General features: G+C 45.0%; 1 protein-coding gene across 2 annotated transcripts in view; it reads left to right on the top strand.

Moving 5' to 3' along the window:
- Positions 1-19,139, top strand: part of PGM2L1 (phosphoglucomutase 2 like 1) — a 32,099-nt gene extending 12,960 nt beyond the window's left edge. For both annotated transcript variants that reach the window (XM_058838773.1, XM_058838781.1), the window contains exons 3-14: positions 3,995-4,101; positions 6,057-6,141; positions 6,813-6,896; positions 8,592-8,785; positions 9,462-9,651; positions 9,860-9,957; positions 11,002-11,182; positions 12,712-12,805; positions 13,197-13,326; positions 13,741-13,930; positions 14,129-14,262; positions 15,157-19,139. In XM_058838773.1, coding sequence (XP_058694756.1) covers positions 3,995-4,101; positions 6,057-6,141; positions 6,813-6,896; positions 8,592-8,785; positions 9,462-9,651; positions 9,860-9,957; positions 11,002-11,182; positions 12,712-12,805; positions 13,197-13,326; positions 13,741-13,930; positions 14,129-14,262; positions 15,157-15,259 — 1,590 coding nt within the window. In that variant the 3' untranslated portion in view covers positions 15,260-19,139. The remainder of the gene's footprint in view (positions 1-3,994; positions 4,102-6,056; positions 6,142-6,812; positions 6,897-8,591; positions 8,786-9,461; positions 9,652-9,859; positions 9,958-11,001; positions 11,183-12,711; positions 12,806-13,196; positions 13,327-13,740; positions 13,931-14,128; positions 14,263-15,156) is intronic.

The following is a 19,139-nucleotide window of genomic DNA, read 5'->3' as shown; positions in this document are numbered from 1 at the left end:
ACACTCGGAATAATTCGGCCCTTTTTCTTTACTCTACCCCGAACAGAGAGTAAATCATTGAGGGCCCCCCTCTTTGAAACATTAAATAGACAAAGGAGGGAATTAAAACGGGAACAACCAATGGCAGGAGGCAGCCAGAAATGGAAAGAGGAAGAATGGCCTGCCGAAAGGATCATTCAATAGTATGGGCCCGCTACTTGGGCAAATGCTGGCAGTTGGGGTTACAGAACCCCCATTTATCTCCTCAACAGGCTTATCAGGTTACAAGCGGTAGTGGAAGTAGTTTCCAACCACACCTCAGAAGCCCTAGAACTCCTAGCAAAACAGCACTCACAAATGAGAGCTTTTGTATACCAAAACAGATTAGCTCTCGATTATTTGCTAGCCGAGGAGGGAGGAGTGTGTGGTAGATACAACAAGTCCAAGTGCTGCATAGAAATAGACAATTATGGAGAAATGATAAAAGGACTGGCTGCTGAAATAAAGAAAGTAGCGCATGTGCCAGTTCAAAAGTGGAATTCAATTCCACAAGCCTCCTGGTGGGATCAAATATTTGGGCAGGGGGCTTGGTGGAAAAAGTTAGTATTCTTCGTAGCCTGTTCAATTGCCGGAATCATTTTCCTCCCCTGTTTAATTCCTTGCTTCATCAGATTAATTCACTCTGTTGTGCAAGGAATGCAGATTGCCACCCTTCCAATTGATCCAGAAAAAGCACAAGGGAAACCTACTTCTCTCTCTAAGCTGATGAAATTAGAGGAGGAAAAGGAGAACAAGAACGCAATTAAGGCCTTAAAGAATTTTGAAAATAAACATAACCGGTCTCAGGAATATTGTGTGAATTCGCTATCGGACTGGGAAGAAGATGAATGTGGTTAAAATTTCACAGTTCTTCCTCAGTAAGATTGAATGAAATAACACAAATTTTTAATGTGATAAAATATTAGGCGGGGGACTGTGATAAATATAACATTGGATAAAAATTCGTGAAAGAGAATAAAGAATTATATGTTATATTTGTAATACTGTAAAGATACAAAATGTAAAATAACCCAGAGATTTCTTCCAGAGTCTGGCAGCAATGCTTACCAACACAAAACAAAAGGCAGGACACAAGCCATCAAATCAGACAGTGAGAGTGACTCCGCACCCGCACCCGAACTGGCCATTCCACCCGTAAGTGCAATCAGGAGCTATTCCGCATGTGAAAGGGACTCTGCTCCATCGAGATATCCATCTGCTCTGCACCCAAACTGACAGTTGTGAACACTCCACCCTGCAAGCCCCGACCAAAGGTGCAATCAGGCTAAAACAATGAGAGGAGCCCAGCCGAGATACCCATCGGCTCCGCACTGGACCTGGACACTCCAACCTGAGAGCCCACCCAAAGATACAATCAGGAAGCACTCAGAACCTTTCACATGCAAGAGGACTCTGCCCAACTGTTTATTAATTCAGTTCACCGGTTCCAGGAAATCCATTCAACCAACCACTGTTCAAGACACTTTGTTGAACAGTGACTGCTCGGAGTTTTGGCCTCAGGGCACAAAACCCCTATATAAGAACCCCGGACTGCAGCACATACAACATGGATTTGGGAGCTCGGTACCTCTGGGTACAGATCCCTGTCTACCCGGCGCTGCGCTAATCTATTTATTGTGGTTTTTCTCTCTCGTTGCAGGTACTTAAATTATTTTATAATAAATTGCTTTTTATTAACCTTATTTTGCCATTGCATTTATAACACTATTATGTCAGATCCAGAAAGGCACAGAATATTTAGCAGTTGCTGTGGACTCTGCTGAAAATTGCAGGTACATAACTCCATTTAAAGCCCTGATTCCTTGGCTTTTGTCCTACTTTGATGCATGCCCAGGTGCTTTCATTAGTGGGAAAGCAACCTGTCACTGATCTTCACAGTGACAAAACCGAGCCACCTTTGCATCAAGGAGTTTCCTGCTGCTAAAAAGCAAAGGTAGAGGTAAAAGATGAAAAATTTAAATGCTGGACTTCATAAAGCTGGTCCTACCTCTCTGGATTTCATCAGCCAAAAATCTTTCAGTCTTATTCTTGATACCATCACTGTTCACTTCTCTTTTGAACTTGAGCCTAGGGGACTGGACACACTGTAGATGTAGACTTGTTCTGTTCCATGGATTTTGCATCAGGAAATCACCTGAACCACACAGTGGGAGAGGAAATTGTGATACTTGAGTCACCTGAAGAGAATTTTGGCTTAGCTCTGAGGGGATTATACAGCTGTGTGCTGACACCTGCTAATGAGCCATTAATTATCACCATGAAATGCACCTGGGCCTCATTTATAACAGTGGCAGAAATTGGCTAGCAGTAGCAATTAGGGACACTATCAAAACCTGAGTCTTGTTAAAGGGAAGTAGAAATTCTTTAAATTGAGAAACTTTTTCAAGAGAGGACTTAACCTCAGAGGTGCTGGAATTCCTAACTGCCCTTGTGGCACCTGGAAGAAGATTGGTGGGAGCTCAGGTAGAAGGTTTAGATGGTATAGAGGCTCTGCATTCACTTCCTCACTGACATTTATTGATTTATTTCCTGCAGCTTTCATAAAGATGTTTGGATAGCAAGCAAGTCCTGTAGGACTGAGCTAACTTCAGCTGTGGAGCCTGTGGCTGAGCTTAAGGGATTAATTTTAAGCAAACTGCTCCATAGCAGAAAGGAAAGACATTCCTGTTTTCCTTCGTACAAAATCTTAGCCTAAATAAGGGATCTGTTGTAAGGAATCTGCTGTTCATGTCTTTAGGTGTTATTCAGGTTGTTCAAGTTGACTTGAAGAGTTTTTCCTGTTCCTCTTTCTTCTCTTTGCAGCTGAGAATGAAAGTTCTTGGCAGGCTGTCAGGGCAGGGTGAACATTTTGTGTGTTTTGGGCTCAGCTTGAAGGTGACTTCAGCAGGTGATCCTGCCATGGCACAGCCTCCAGGCCTGCCACCATTCAAAGAGTTGTATGTATTTTAACAATAAATACATCCCTCTCTGCACAAATCCTTCAGTGTCTGGAGCCGAGAGGGCTCTCCAGAGAGGTGCCAGCATCCACCAGGTCATGCTTTGGAGCGCATCCTTTGAGTGCCTGCTTGGACTTGATCTCCAGCCTGAACAATCTGTGATTCTAAAGGGCCAAAGCCATGTAAGAAAATGGGTCTTGAATTCCAGGGTTGGAGTCAGGCTGGCTTTCCAGATAAAAACATCCTGAAGGATTGCACTAAATCCAGGTTTGGGGGGAAATCAGTTTAATTCTGGTACAGAACACCCCCGCTCCCATCAAGAGGCAGTTTGTGCCTCTGTGAGAGGCAGCATTTGTAGGATCAGTGTGGCTCTGAGTGCTCTGTGCTCTAGAAACTTCCATTAACAATAGTGCTTCCATCTTTTTTATCTGAAACTGCTGATCCATCTTGGGCTGTTTTTGTGGTGGGTCTTCAGAGAGCTTCTGGCTGAGAAATGAACAGATGTGAAGGCTGCTGGGGAGGTGAAACTGGAGTAAAAGCTGGTCTTCTCACCCAAACCATTCCCTGATTTAAAGGCAAATTTAGGACTAACACTTTGGAAACAATGTTGAAAATGTCTGACTTGTACTGTGGACAGAGAGATCAAGACTAGGCTGACACATTTTATATTGCCTGAAGGGATAGACTTCCAAAATATGGATTTTTCTCAATTCAGTCTTGAGAAGATGATTTGAATAAATGAAACACACAGTATGGATTGAAAATGGGTGTTTACTTCTTGAGGGTTTTTTGTTGTCCTGTTCGCTTTTATCTCCCACAACAGTTGCTCTCATTACTTTCTTTCAGTGAACACTGGGGGAAAATGCTTGCTGCTTTTGAGAATATTGTTGTTGATGTGTTTGAGCTGTATTTTGCCTACTAACATTATCCATCCTTTGTGAAAGATCACCTTTAACGTTTGTGTGTGCTGCTGTTCAGCTAATTCTTCTTTTCTCCTTTTTTATTTTCTTTTTCTCCAGGGGATCTACAAGTATCTTGAGAGGAACTTTTCAGACTTTAAGCAGAGAGGCTTTGTTGTTGGATATGACACACGAGGTCAGGTCACCAGCAACTGCAGCAGTAAGAAGTATGAGTATTGATTACATTTGCAAGACTAGAAATGAAATTGTGGCTTTAAATGTGTTCTGTCCTATCAGCACTTTTTTCTTTTTGTTTGTGATGACCTGGGCACACTCTTTCCTCTCCCTTAGTCCATTGAAATAGTAATGAGGAGAGGCTGGGACTAAGTCCTTTGTGGTACCAGTTTGCTTCTTGCTCCACCAGAGAATTTACAGATTAAATTCACAAGAACATTAGGCTTAATATGCCTGGAGATAAATTTGAATATGAAGGTAAACTCAAGAGTATTAACATCCAGCTAGAACCCCCTAACTATTAAGGCACTTTCAGCACTGTCATTCTCTAGTATTTCACACCTGATTTAAGCTTGCTTGAGGGAGAACAATTCCACCTGCAGCCTGCTGTAACCCGGTGTATTTCCACTTTGAGGGGATTTTACTTGGAATGCTTAAAATGTAGACTTCCAGAAATGTTAAATTGTGCTCTTTGCAAGAAAAAGGGAGAAAACTGGTTCCTGAATTCTCTAAGGAATCTTAATCCCTTGTCACTGGGAGGCAAACACATGTAGTAATGGCATGCTGTGCAAAAAAGCCGACCCAGTAGCTAATTACTATTTTTGTAATGAGCGGTTAATTATTGTAGTTATTGTTGTAACTAACAGCTTTGTGTTTTTTTTAACTTCTGTAGTATTTAATGTTCCAGGCATGAAGAAGTCCTAGGTATAATAGAGGACAGAAAGCAGTGGCTGTCTTTCCTTTTCCCTGAATGCCTTGGGATAGGTGTGGCCCATTATCCCAACTCCTCATGTTTACAAACCCAGCTCGTGTGGGTTAGGCGCAGTGTAAAAATGGGGAAGTGTCAGAGTGATGTCCCTTTTTAGCCACACAAAGCCTGGAATTCAGACTTGATGGTAACACAGCTGTTTCACACCTCCAGGCAGCTCCTTGGTTCCTGACTACATGTTTCTCCTGTGCCCCAGGGATAATGCACCCTTGCAGCAGCTGAGCTCCCCCAAAAGAGTGTTTCCAATGGGTGCAGAGTGCTTTTCCAGCACTGTGTGGGCAGCAGGGCTCAGGGGGGTGACAGGTCATCCAGCTGTGTCCTGTAATTTAGTGTAAACCAAGCAGAATTTTAGTAGCTTCAACTCCAAGCTGAGCTCTCAAACTCTACCAGGTGGTTTCAGGTGACATTTGACAGGTGCTGTAGTGAAATTGAGTCAGTGAAACTTGGGTTGCTGGTGGTGGAGAGAAAGAAATCAGTATTAGTGCTTGTCTGTGAGAACAAGGGAGCAAGGTGAGCTTACACCATTTAATATCTCATCTGCTTTGGCTCTGAGACTTTATCTCCTGAGCTGTGGGTACCTGAGTGCAAAAGGAATTTGATATCAGTTACCTGGAAGAGAATGAGCTTCCCTGGTGCTGGAAAGGGAGAGTTTATAATAAAGTGATATTTAGAACTATGGGTGTTGTTCCTGTTTCTAAACATTCTGGAATGAGAGCTGCTGCTTTGCAGAAATATATTTTAGGACTAGATCTGCTTCCTGGACATTGTCTGAGCAGGGCTGGCAAATGAGGTTTGTGTGGGATACCAAGCCCTTTTCTAAACCTGCTGTTGCAGACATCTGGTACTTCAAACTTTCTGGGAAGTCGGTTCTGTCCTTGAGCAAAGGATGAGTGTTCTGCCGGTGGGTTCTGTATCTTTGTGTGGGATATGTGCTTTGTTTGGGTGAGGGGTTGAAGTGCTTTGCACTGTCCAGGCAGCAGCTCCAAGTGCTGGCTCAGGTTCTGCAGCCTGAAAACTCTTACCCTGACTGCAATTTGTAGGGTACCACTCTAAGTGTAAGCTAAAAAGCAGTAGAGTGCTTTAAGAAACAAGTGCCTGGAGGTGACAGGAATTCCACCTGGCTGTTGGGCTGCCCTGGGGAGTTGCAGTGACTGAATATTTTCTTTTTCTTGTTGGTAGGCTTGCAAAGCTCACTGCAGCAGTCCTGCTGGCAAAAGATGTACTTGTGTACTTCTTCTCCACCTATGTCCCTACCCCCTTTGTGGTGAGTCACCTTCTCATCCATATTGTTGCACCACACAGTGAAGGGAGTATTTGAATTTACTGAACAAGAGAACTAGCAATTTTCTTAAATTCTGTTATTTAACAGAAAAACAGAGGCTGCTTGGTACACTTGGCTCTGCAAGGAGGCTGCTGTTACAAGGATGTCGCCAAATTCCTTGGTGCCTCTGCTTTTAATATCTCAAAAATGGACTCTTCTAGTCACAGCAGCTTTGCCTTGCATGGGTTCAAATCCTTGCTGGCAATCCATAAACTCTTCTGGTGTGCTGTGTATTCTGTGGACCTTGGTTTGAGGGGAGGACTGGAATGCCTGGAGTACCTGTAATTTGTTTTTCAGCAAGCCTTTCTGTGAATTCCTTCATCCTGTTTCAGCCTGCTTCCAAGTGCTCCTGTAATCTGAGTATAGACTTTAGCCGGCCAGTTAACAGCTGCATTTTGTAATTGGTAAAAAGACTGATTTTTATGGAGGAGAAATAGAACCAACTTTGTACCGCTGGCTGCAGGAGACGGTGCGGAGTGCCCACGTGTGCAGCTTTCAGATAAACTGCTGCAGGGTTAGAAGCCGCCTCTGTGGGATCCTATTGCAAAGCTGTCCTAGCAGTGTGATGTGTGTGGCAGAGCCTAGTGTGAGTGCTGTCTCTGGTTCCTTTGCAGCCCTACGCCGTGCAGCAGCTCGGGGCTGTGGCTGGGGTGATGATCACAGCGTCCCACAACCGCAAAGAGGACAATGGCTACAAGGTGAGGCCTTGGTCCCAGCATCTCACAGCTGCTTTCCAGCATCCCCTGTCTACACTGGGCCTGTCGTGGCACCGTGGAGCAGTTTGGGTTGGAAAAGGCCTTAAAACTCATCCAGTTCGACTTCCTGCCAGGCAGGGACACCTTCCACTATCCCAGGTTGCTCCAAGCCCTGTCCAGCCTGGCCTTAGAACCCTCTGGGATGGGGGGAACCTGTGCCAGGGCCTCCCCAGCCTCACTGAAAAACCTCTTTTTGCCTGTGTCTATTAGGAGGATAAACTATGTAAAACAATTCATCCTTCTATAACCTGGCACGCTCATCTGTGGTGAGAGCATGAGACCACACAGTTTGTGTATCTAGAGCATAAATCTGTAGTGATGTTCCTTAGAGTCAAATCAGCAGCTGAAGAAGTGCTCCAGCAATTTGTGTGTTCACTGCTGAATCTTAAAACTCAGTTTAAAACTAAGCTAGAGGTGAATTCATGCACACAGTAGGGGACTGTGCTGAAGATGGGAATGATTTAAGAGTGGATTAATAAAACATTGATTAATAGTAGCATTGTGTTATTCCCTGATTTTCTGGGCACTGAAGAGGGGTGGGTGGCTTCACTTTAAAACCATTCACAATAGCAAGTAGAATGTTTTAGCTGAGCATGTCCTTCCTCAGCTTTATAAGAACCTGAACTAAACTCTCAAGTTTAGCTGAGTGTTCTAGAAGCCCTGTGGCAGCTCAGTGAGTGATGGCAGTGTGAGGAAAGGCAGTCCTGCCATGCCCAGAGGGAACTCTTGGGGGTGATTGAGCTGCTCTTGTCTTCCCTGGAACAAGTTAAGTTCTTCACCAGCCTTTGTTTCTGCCTAATTGGAGCAATGTGGAAGGAAAGAAACCACATGAATTTCCCAGGTGCTTCATTTGTCAAGAAGCAATTTCATGCTTGAGCTCTGATACACAGCAGTTCACTTTTGCCAGGATACTGGTTTGTTTCCTAGTCTTTCCCAAGAGCTGTTGCATCTTTCCCAATTTCCCATGTGAATTTCAGCAGCTTCTGAAGGTTTTGGACAATTTGAACCGAAGGTGACAAATGCAGAGGATGCTGAGGAGAAAACAGAGGCAGATTATCCAAGCAGAGTCTGCGCTGTGGGCTCAGCCATGCTATTGGCAACAGACTGTGGGAAAGCTGGCCTCTGAATCTTTAACAAAGACTTTTTTTATAGTTGAGGGTTAGAGTGTTTCCACTCTAGAGAGCATTTCCAGCTGAGAGATTACAGTTGCTCAGCTGTGGAAAAACACGGACCTTGGCACTCTGCTTATCTGTTTTGCTTGGGGTTCAAAAACAAGTTGTACTCCTTTTTTTGAAAGGAATGCCAGCCTTGGAGAAGGTGTTTTTCTTACTGTTTGCACAGCGCTCCCAGATATGAGTGCCCTGTTTTGGTTTTTCGCATCCTGATATTTCAGCCGTAATAGTTAAATACCAGCTTTTGTGAAAACAGGTTGTGTTGCTGTGTCAGCTCCATATATCACAATCCTGAGCTCAGAGGTTTGTGTTGAATGGTTCCAAATGTCTTGAGAATCAAGCCAGTCAGATGCTGACTTCTCTGTATGACTTAGGCAGAAAGTAGGTGGCATCCTATAGCTAAAAGAATTTATCAGGTAAATCCTCATAAATAAACTGTGTCTTGTTATCTTTCAACTTTGACCAGGTTTATTGGGAAAATGGAGCACAGATCACCTCTCCTCATGATAAGGAAATTATAAAATGTATAGAAGAGTGTGTTGAACCTTGGAATGGCTCCTGGAATGAAAATCTGGTAGATACCAGTCCCCTCAGACAGGATCCTCTGAAGAAAATTTGTGACAGCTACATGGAGGATCTGACAAAGATCTGCTATCATAGGTATTGTATAAAGCAAAAAATTGTATAATAGCATAGATATTGTACCTAAGTTACGTTTCTAACTAAGCTGTGGGTTGCATGTGCAAAAGCTGACTGCAGACAGTCTTGACTGTGCTCTCTGAGGTGTCATTAAATTCAAGGGTCACCATCCTTAGGATTAATCCATTTGGTTGAGAATAAACCAGCTGCCTTTGGGAGTTAAGCTGCTGTGAAGCACCCAGTGGAAACCGTTTAGTGCAAGTGAATACGCTCCGAGAGTTCTGAATTAAAATGCAGAAATTCAGAGTGAAAATGAGGTGCACATGCATAAAATAGATTCAGTCTAAAGGTTAGGTGGGGCAGAAGATGAGAATAAAAGGAGGAGGATGTATGACATGAAGCAGATCTGGAATAACATTTTAAGGTGGTGGAAGAGCTTGAGTTTGATGTAGAAATCAACAGTTTATTCTTGGGAGACTTTGATCTGTTTCAGTGGAAGGTAAATACTTCATTTTCCAGGAGAAGCTTTAACCCAGCAATTTCTAGTGCAAAATAAGTACTTTCACTCATTCCTTTGAAATTCATGCAGAAATCAGCAGAGTAGTACACCGGGGAATTGCAGCTTATTTTGCTTTCCCTCATGAAGATAGTCTTGTTAAAGAGATGAAATCTTACTGAAGTTCTGTTTCTTCCTCAGGGAGCTTAATGTGCAGAGCAGTTTGAAGTTTGTCCATACCTCTTTCCATGGAGTTGGACATGACTATGTGCAGTTGGCCTTCAAAGCCTTTGGATTTCAGCCCCCCATTCCAGTACCGGAACAAAAAGATCCAGATCCAGACTTCTCTACTGTCAAATGTCCAAATCCTGAAGAAGGAGAATCTGTGCTGGTATTTTGGCTTCTACATCATCAGATTTCTGTGAGGAAAAGCAAACAGAGGAAGAGAACAGGGAGAACCTGCTTTCAGCTGTATTAATACAGTGGGCAATGCATGGGGGGCTTTTCTTTCACTGGGGGTTAGGTACAAGTAGGAAGGCTGTGGGTTTATTTACTCTTATGTTTTGGGGTTTTTTGCCCCCTTCTTCTTCTCCCACCAGGAGTTGTCACTGAGGCTTGCGGAGAAAGAAGATGCAAAAGTAGTAGTGGCCACTGATCCAGATGCAGATCGACTGGCAGTGGCAGAACAGCAAGAAAAGTAAGTGTTGGGACCCTTTTTTGTGTCTTCCTGCAGAAAAGGTAGTGAGAGTCAGAGAATGTCCCCAAACAGTTGTCAGGCACAGGCCTTCAATCCACTCTTTTCCTTAGGTAGATGGGTATTTTTCCTTCTAGTTTTGTCCTTTACTATAGCTCCAAATGCAGTTAAAATCAGTTCACTCAGCAGAGTAGATTAAATACTTACTGGTGTAATAGTAAATGGCCAAGTACAGCTCAGCTGAAAACTGAGTGGTTACTAAAGACAGTCAAATCTTCTTGTTTCCTGTGTTTTCATTTATATCAGGCAAACCCTCTTTGGCAATTGTCATGGGCTTTTTTTGGTGGAGTGGGGTTTTTTGTTTGGTTTTCTTAATATATTTTTAATTTGAATCCTTTGTTTTCCCCTGTTTGTTCATATTGAATAGAAATTATTTTTCTCCCACTAGCAGGCCCCGGTTGTGATGGCTGTGTAAGTAAAAGCTGTGCAGGCCCTGCCTGGCTGCCATGTGCAGATGGCATAGACTGCTCTGTATTGATCAGTTCTAGGCTGCTGGCAATCAGAGGTCTGGAGCTGACAGCCAGGAGACCCTGGGGCTTCTTTCCTTGCTGGGCTTGTAAAATCTTGAGGTGTGAGAAGTGTGGAGTCCTGTCCGTACAGTGCCTTTGCCTAGAGCAGCTTTGTCAGTGCTGTGCTCACATCCTGGTGCTCAGGGGCTGCAGAATTCCTGTCCCCAGTCCTTACTCTGCCTCTCTGGTGCTCAGTGACTGCAGAGCTCCTGTCCCCATCCCTCACCTTGCCTCTCTGGTGCTCAGGGACTGCAGAACTCCTGTCGCCAGCCCTCTCTGGTGTTCAGTGACTGTAGAATTCCTGTCCACAGCCCTCTCTGGTGTTCAGTGACTGTAGAACTCCTGTCCCCAGCCCTTACCTTGCCTCTCTGGTACTCAGGGACTGCAGAACTCCTGTCCCCATCCCTCACTTTTCCCCTTTGGTGTTCAATGACTGCAGAACTCCTGTCCCCAGCCCTCACCTTGCCTCTCCCTGCAGTGGCTGCTGGAAGGTGTTCACGGGCAATGAGCTGGCAGCCTTGTTTGGCTGGTGGATGTTTTCCCGCTGGAAGGAGAACTGCTCCCCAGATGCTGATGTGAGGAGTGTTTACATGCTAGCAACCACGGTCTCCTCCAAGATTTTGAGGGCAATTGCACTTAAAGAGGGATTTCACTTCGAGGTGAGTGTGGGTGATGTGCTGTGTCTCCATCTGAACCCCTGCCTGACCTCATGGAACGGAAAGCAGGCAGGGGCCTTCCAGGCTTCTGGCTGGGAGTTGTGAGGGATTCCAACTCGAAGAGAATGTCCTTTCACCCAGACAAGCCCAATTTCAATCTCCTCAGTGTTCTCAGACTGGGAGATCAGCCTGGGCAAAGCTCAGTAACAGGGACACAAATTAACACCTGGTTCCAGATAACAGCAATACCTTAGCTGTGGTTATCTCCCTAGAGAGAAATTCTTCTCTGTGAGAGAAGGGAGGTTTGTGCAGCCTGCTGTGGTCACTGGAGTGTTGATGGACTTGTAATGAGCACTTGGAGGTTACACGAAGGCCCTTCAGGTGCCCCGTGCCAGCACATTTTGAGTTTGGGTTTACTTCAGGTGGGGACAGGCAGAGGAGCTCTTGTGTTCCGATCTTTATTGCAGCTTTAAGAACTTCCTAAAAAAGAAACTGGGGGTGCTCCCCCCAGACTGACAGTTTAGTTCCTGCATCCAAATTAAATCTGGTTTCTGTTGGATGTTAGCCAGAAGAAAGAGGCGAGTGCCCAAAATCATAGTACAACACACAAATGTCCAAAGGGACATCGTTTATCCATGTCTTAATTAAATACATGTGCAATAGGAATAAATATTTTGCCAGACAATGAGGAATTTAAAATTGAAAGCAACTCTGAAAACCATTTTGAGTGACTGGCCAGATAAGCTCAATCAGGGAGAACATCAGTTCCTTGTAGTGGATTGGTTCTCTCTCTACTGTTTGTTTTGTTAATGGAAAAGGACGTACTTGACTGAAAGAAAAAGAAGCTAGGAATTTGCAGAAGCTCTTGGCCTTCTCTAAAAGCTCCCCTTCCTTTTTATTTGTAACTTCCTTCTCTTCAAGAAAAGCTGTTTCTAAGCTTTTGACTCCTTTCGCATGATTTATGGAAAAAACCCCCAGAACAGTGCTCTCCCCTCCCAGCACCTGAAAGTGTTGCTTTTCTATTTCTGTAGCTTTTCCTTCTGAATAACTGTGTCTCATCTGATGAGAGGCACAGATGATCTGATGTGATCTCAGAGCATCACAGACCCTGACACACTTTTTCCTTGGTTTGGTCCTCCTGTCCTAGTTGAGTATCCACTAGGAAAATGCTTTCCAGTGGCTCTTTGCCTTGGATTCATCATCCAGACTAAAGATAGGACTTGTCTGATGCTTCTTTATTGTCCCTCTTCTGCTTATCAATTAATCAGATTTAAATTTAAGGAAATCACTTCAAAAAAATCAGAAAAACATCCTTAAGCTTTAGTGTTTTGACTCTGCAGCAGTCTTTCCCATTGACCCTAAAATTTAAAATACATTGTTGTATTTTCTCCTTGGTTGGTCTGTGTGTGGGGGCTTTTTTGGGTTTTTCTTAGTTTGAATTGAAGGCAACGGTGGCTATACTTTTTTTCTGTGAATTGAAACTAAATTGGAAATATGTATTTTAAGCACTTCTTCTTTCCCCTCTGTTTTAGGAAACACTCCCTGGTTTTAAATGGATTGGAAGCAGAGTAAAAAATCTCCTGGATAATGGAAAAGAAGTTCTCTTTGCATTTGAGGAGTCTATTGGTATGAGTGCTGATATCCCTTTAAACTGTTGAGAACTGAGGGGGGAGTGTGAATAGGAAGGACTGATCTCAGTTATGAAATCAAACACAGAGAAAGTACTTTATTTTTATCCTAGTAGTTAATAGCATTGATATTTTGCTCTCATCAAATTGACTTGGCAGCTCTCATAATAAATTGTATCTGACTTGCTGGTTCTGGTGTTGTGCTTATCGTTCCAGCCCTATAACCCCCAAGTTAATTAGATTTCTCCTGCATATGCAGCAATAAAGCAGCTTCCACGTACCAGCCAATTTTCCTTTGTAGGATCAAAGGTTAAAACTTTAGTCAAGTAAATCAGTGTAATAATCTGTCAGGTTTACAGATTTGTCCACAATCCCTTTTTTCTGCCTAGGCTTCATGTGTGGCACATCAGTGCTGGATAAGGATGGAGTGAGTGCAGCTGTGGTCACTGCTGAAATGGCAACTTACCTGCAGGGCCAGAGCCTGACCCTGACACAGAAACTGCTTGACATTTATGAGACGTGAGTGGTGCTTTCAATTAGAATATTCTGCTTCACTGTTTCAGAGCTGAGAATAATGTAAGGAATATTTCTTTAAATATATATATTTAAATGTGTCCCTCAGATGTTTTCTCATGGCAAATTCTTGTGGGGTTTTTTGATGTAGGATGGCTTACAGCCCATCACTAGTGCAGATAAATCACAAGGGGCTCCAGGAGGGCTGGAAAGGGGTTTGGGACAGGACACAAGGAATGGCTTCCCACTGCCAGAATTCATCTGTAACAGCAGAGGTGGAAGGAATGGCGATGGATGCAATCCCAGGATTAACACAAGGATGGTGTTTGTCAGAATTAAGCCTCGTACTGAGATCTCTCAGATACCAAATGTGCCAAAACCCTCTGAATCTTACAACTGAGAACATTAATCTGCTTGTAGGTATGGATATCACATATCCAAGACTTCCTATTTCCTGTGCTATGATCCCCCCACAATCAAAAGGATATTTGAGAGACTCCGGAACTTCGATGGCCCTCAGTCTTACCCCAAGTGCTGTGGGGTTTACAACATCTTGCACGTCCGGGATATCACCACTGGCTATGACAGCAGCCAGCTGAACAAGAAGTCGGTGAGTTAGAGTGTGTTTGCAGGGGAGGGCCTGCAGGAGCTGGAAGGGAAATGCACGGGGGGGGGGGAGAGGCACGTGTGGAGTGCTGTGGCTATTCTGACACAACAGCTGATGACTTTTATTGACTTGCTGAGCCTGCAGCTCCTGAGCTTCCAGCTGCTGCTGCAGTGGCAGTAAGGGGCTGCTGGTGTTTTGTAGGTGCTGCCAGTGAGCAAGAGCAGCCAGATGATCACGTTCACCTTCCAGAACGGCTGCGTGGCCACGCTGCGCACGAGCGGCACCGAGCCCAAGATCAAGTACTACGCCGAGATGTGCGCGCTCCCCGGGCACAGGTCAGTGCCCAAACTCCTGGCCTGCCTGAAGCAGGGACACGCCAGGCATGGAGCTCTCAGCATCTGCTACGGTGGCTTTCTTAACAAACACAGCTCCCACTTCCAGTTAAATAGTGATGGGGTGACAGAAACATGGAGTTTAGGCTAGGAGAGCTCTCTGAGCTCACAGAGCCCAACCGGTGACCAACCCTCACCTAGTCAACTGAACCAGGGTGCTGAGTGCCACACCCAGGTCTGTCTTTCTCTTCTGAGATTGTGCTGCTGCTGGTGAGTGTGTTTGCAGCCAGGTGGGCTCCCATTGCCTTTGGGAATCTGCTGTGTTACTCTGAGCTGCTGGAGAGGAGCTAGATGTTGTTCGCCTGGGTTGAGCCGCTGCCAGTTTAAAAGGGGGGGTGGAAATCCAGGATGTGTTTACACCACAGAAACCTCTTCTGTTATGGAATCATGGAATGGTTTGTGTTGGAAGGGACCTTAAAGAGAGTCTCATTCCACTCCTCTGCCGTGGGCAGGGACACCTTTCACTCTCCCAGGTTGCTCCAACCTGGCCTTGGACATTCCCAGGGTTGGGGCAGCCACAGGTGCTCTGGGCAACCTGTGCCAGGGCTTCACCACCTGATTATTGCAGTATTAATTGAAATTTATTTAATTGAAGAAAAAGGCCACTAGAGGGCTCTGGGCACCATCTTTAAAAGTTCCTTCCAACCCAAACCGTTCTGTGATTCCTTGATAATCCCTGCTGAAAAGGAGCTTGTTAAAGCAGGCAGTTTGGAGTCTCTGCACCTGGTGGGGTAGAAAACACAGCAGAGCCAGTTCATCCCCATCAGGTGTTGCTGTTCATTTATTTATGTTTGGGCGTTTCCCAGACCTCTGACCTGGCCCTGTTCTTTCCTGCAGTGACAGAAGTGTGCTGGAAGAAGAGCTCCAGAAGCTGATTGAGGCTTTGATTGAGAATTTCCTGGAGCCTGCCAAGAACGGGCTGACCTGGCGCTCTGCATAGAGCTCCCAGGAGAGACCCGTGGAGCAAAGGACCCCGGAGCAGAACCAGTCTCATCTTTGTGTGTGTGTGTGTTTTTAACAGCTGCATTCTTTTTCTGTAAAGAAGAAGCATTCTTTTGTCAGGCTTTTCACCAAATTGGGATAAGGAGAGGAGGTCAGAGGAAAGGGTAGAACTTATTGTTGCAGTTTTCAGTCCTTTTGACCAAAAGTTTAATTAACCACACCAATGCAAAGGAACTACCCTAGTACCTTTGAGGCAGCTGAGCTTAGCTGCTAGATCTTGTCTTAAACTCAGTTCAGGTACCTAAAACACCTCTTTATTTGTGTGAAAAGGTTTTTAAAGTTTTAAAGGAGTAATCACTCCAAACTGACAACAAAGGCTGCTTCTTCCCCGCAGCTCTGAGACCTTCCATACCTTCCATGCACTTCCAAAAGCATTGAAGCAGAGCTCAGCATTTCTTGTTTAGGCAAATTGTTGACATTTCTCAGCTACTTAAGAATTCTTTTGTTGGTGAAGGTGTTCTTGGGCTTTGTAGCTTTCCTGTGTGTGTCTTAAAAGAACTGGCAGTGAAACAATAGTGGCAACAGCTGCAGCTTGGGGTTGGAATTGCCTGGTGCCTTTCCAAGGCTTCCAAAGAGCATGAACTTGGTCATTCCGCAGTAAAATTGCCCCTTCTGACTACCATAGGCTCTGTAGCTACTTTTTGTCCCACATCTCTGAAGGGTCTTGGTTTTCTGTATTCATTACTTTGAATGAAATTGCTGGTCAGCGACTCTTTGGATTTTGCTGGCCTGGATTTATATTGTCTGTGTATTAAAAAAAAAAACCACAAGAAAGTGGAGATGAGAGATGGACACAATTACTAAAATTTAAAAATTTTTTTTTGGTCGTGTCCTGTTGGGTGTTTTCTGTTAGAATAGCATGTTGCAAATTCTGTTATTCTTTATCTTTAAGGGTAAATTTTTAACAACTTCTCTCATTTGTTTTCTCACTTTGTTCAAGTAGCAAGTGGGATTGCTAATCACATATTCAAAAAAAAAAAAACCAAAACCACTCAAACCAATACTCAAGTTGTCCTTGTGGTTATATTTTGGGCAATAAAGGCCGTGTTTGGCTCAGGAGAGCTGGTTCTGGAAGCTCCCTGCTGTCTAAAGAGAAGTAGCAGCAACTCAGTGCTGGGTTTTATCTGTGTTGAAGATGATGGGAGAAGACCCCAAGGTGCTCTGGAGCTAAAGCTGTTGTTTTGCCACTATTGCTGCCTCTCCAAATTCATCCTCCCTCTGATGATGCCCTCGCAGCTGGATGCCATAGGATGGCACAGGGTAGCTTTGTGTGTGTTGCCTCTCCATGGCTTCAGAGAGCCCTGAGGTTTGGGGGTTTCCTGCTGCCAGCAGCTTTGCACTATATCCATGGAGAAGTATTTCAGTGTCTATGAATGTACGTGTACTAGAGAAGGTCTGTGTTGCACAAATTCTGACCTGTCACTGCTATTTATTTATTTTTTTATTTTAAGAGAAAGTGTCTCCAAATTGTTCTGCCATTGAGTGAAATGTATCTAATGCCAAAAGCTTGGGTTTTTTTACCTTGATTGTACATTTGACTGACATGGTGGGGAAAACAGGTAAACCCAGTTGCACTCAGAGGATGCTTTTGTTGTTGTCTGTGCTGGGTAGGTCTGGGAAGGCATTTCTGACTGCTGCTCCAGCTCCGGATCCAAAAAGGGTGCAGATCTGCATCCCCACTGTGCTGAACTTGAAGGAGCTCTTGCCATTCCTTCCATTGGCAGCAGATTAACTCTGAGGGGTTGGGGATTTTGTTCTCCAAGCAGCAAAGAGAGCAAGTGACCTGGGACATGATTTTGAACAAACACTGTAAAAAGCGTAGTGTGTGTGTGTGATGAGCCCAGCTGGGTGCTACTGTAGCAGTCACGTCTTGTGAGTAGTGGTTGTGCTCCTACAAAGAGCAGGAATCTGCAGCTTCCCAGAGACCTGCTTTGTGTCAGTAGGCAAGTGCTAGAACTGGAGAAAATGGTTTCAAACAAGCTTTGTTAGAAGCTGGTAACTGTTCATAGTCTGACTATCTTTAATTAAAGAAGAAAACCCAGCTGTGGGGTGTTGTGTCTCTGGTATTTTCCCGTGGATAGGTTTGACAGTGTGCTGTAGCTGTAGAGATGCTTTTGGGAGGACAGCAGCAGGCACAACATGTTGAATGTACTTTCAGGGTATAATAACTATTTGCTGTTTTGAAACTGCTGCTACTGTTGTTTTCCTACTGTATTGGAGCTGTTTGATATATTTATACTGTTCCATTTGTGGAACTCCTTTATCTCCTCCCTCTGATCTCACATCCCTTACTTCCCCTTACTTCTGTTACTGTGAAGGACTGGAATTCTCGTTCCCTTGCCCCATAACTTTGTTATGCATCGTGTTAGAGTTCACTTAGTTTGTGCACAACCTTCCTTGAGCTGTTCTTCCCCACTTCTCAGACAAGAACAAAGGCTTTTCTAACTTGAGTAGAAAGCAGATCACAGATCAAAGGATGTTGTGGATGTTGTTTCCAAGGTGCTTCCAGGTAAAACACCTTTTCAAAGGCTGGACCGGGGCTAAAGCTGTGGTCATGCAGCCGGTGTGTTGTGTTTAGTGTTGGATAAAATCTGGAGGGCTTGGGTTTGTCCCTTGGCTGTGACAGGTTTAATCTCTGTGGTGGTGTTTTTGTGGGCCTGGGACAGGAGCTTTCCAAGTTCAGGGCTTTGCCAGGCAAGGCTGAATGTCTGTGAGGCAGAGCTTACAGTTGGGTTACTTACTGCGGTTGTGATAGAGCCTGCAGGGTGTGGATTAAATATTTGCAAGTGCTGTCCATGTCTCTCTTCCAGGCCCTCTGAGGGTGTATGAGGGAACTGTAGACTCTGGTGTGGCATAGGAGGAGGGAATGTGTGTAACAGGGAGAGCTGGGCTGCAGTTGTGGCCCAGAGGAGCAGCATGGCCCCCACTTTGTGCTGGGCTGCTGAGCAAGCTCTGCTTCCCTTGCGTCTCCAGCAGGGTGTGAATCCACAGAGCTGGGTTGCCTTGGGCTGCAGGAGAACTGGGATCTCACCTGAGGAGCTCTGCTCATTTCCCTCATTTCAAATATCCAGCCCTTCCTTCTGAGGAGGGAGATGACACCTGTGTTGTCTGTAGGGTGAGGAGAGCAGACCTGGGGTTTCAGCTGGCTGGGTGAGCTGCTGCTGCCTGGGCTCCCTGACCTGCCTCCCCTGCTCCCAAGCTCTGGTGCTTGGTTTAGTAGCTGCATGTTGGCATCCCTGGTGCTGCTCCTCCCTGGTTCAGCTGTGTTCAGGTAGCATGGGGTGTGCCCTCCCTGCCAGGTTCCTGAGGTTATTCCAGCTCCCATTTCCCTGCAGGAAATGCGTTTGTGTGACACCACGGTGGAAGCCAGGAGAGGAACAATGGGTTCTGTCACTTGGGCAGGGTGGGATGTGTGTGCTGCTTTAGGAAGCACCTGGATGGTCTCTGGTTTTAAAGCTGATACTGTTAGCACTTTGTTTTGTCTTCCCTCCCCCTCTCTGTCCTCTCCCCAGCCAAGGGGGGCTCCTTGCATGGTGACACCTGGGGGGTGGTTACAGTCCAGCTCGATTCCCTCCGCTCAAGAATGGCTTTGTACAAGGTGATTGAAGTGTCTCAAGTCGCATGGTTCTCCTTGCCTGGAATCCTGGGGAGTTCTGGATCTGTGCTCCTGCTCACCCGATGTCTGTTCTGTAAAAGTAGGGCGTATTACAAATTCAGAGTGAGAATTTGCACTTTTCTGAAGAGTTTCTGTGTACTGCTACGTGGATTTAGCTGAATGAAGTGTTATAAGTAATAAAATATTCCCTTTGTAGTCTCAA

Source organism: Poecile atricapillus, chromosome 1 (assembly GCF_030490865.1).
Source record: "Poecile atricapillus isolate bPoeAtr1 chromosome 1, bPoeAtr1.hap1, whole genome shotgun sequence".
Taxonomy (NCBI): Eukaryota; Metazoa; Chordata; class Aves; order Passeriformes; family Paridae; genus Poecile; species Poecile atricapillus.
This window is presented reverse-complemented; position numbering and strand designations above follow the sequence as displayed.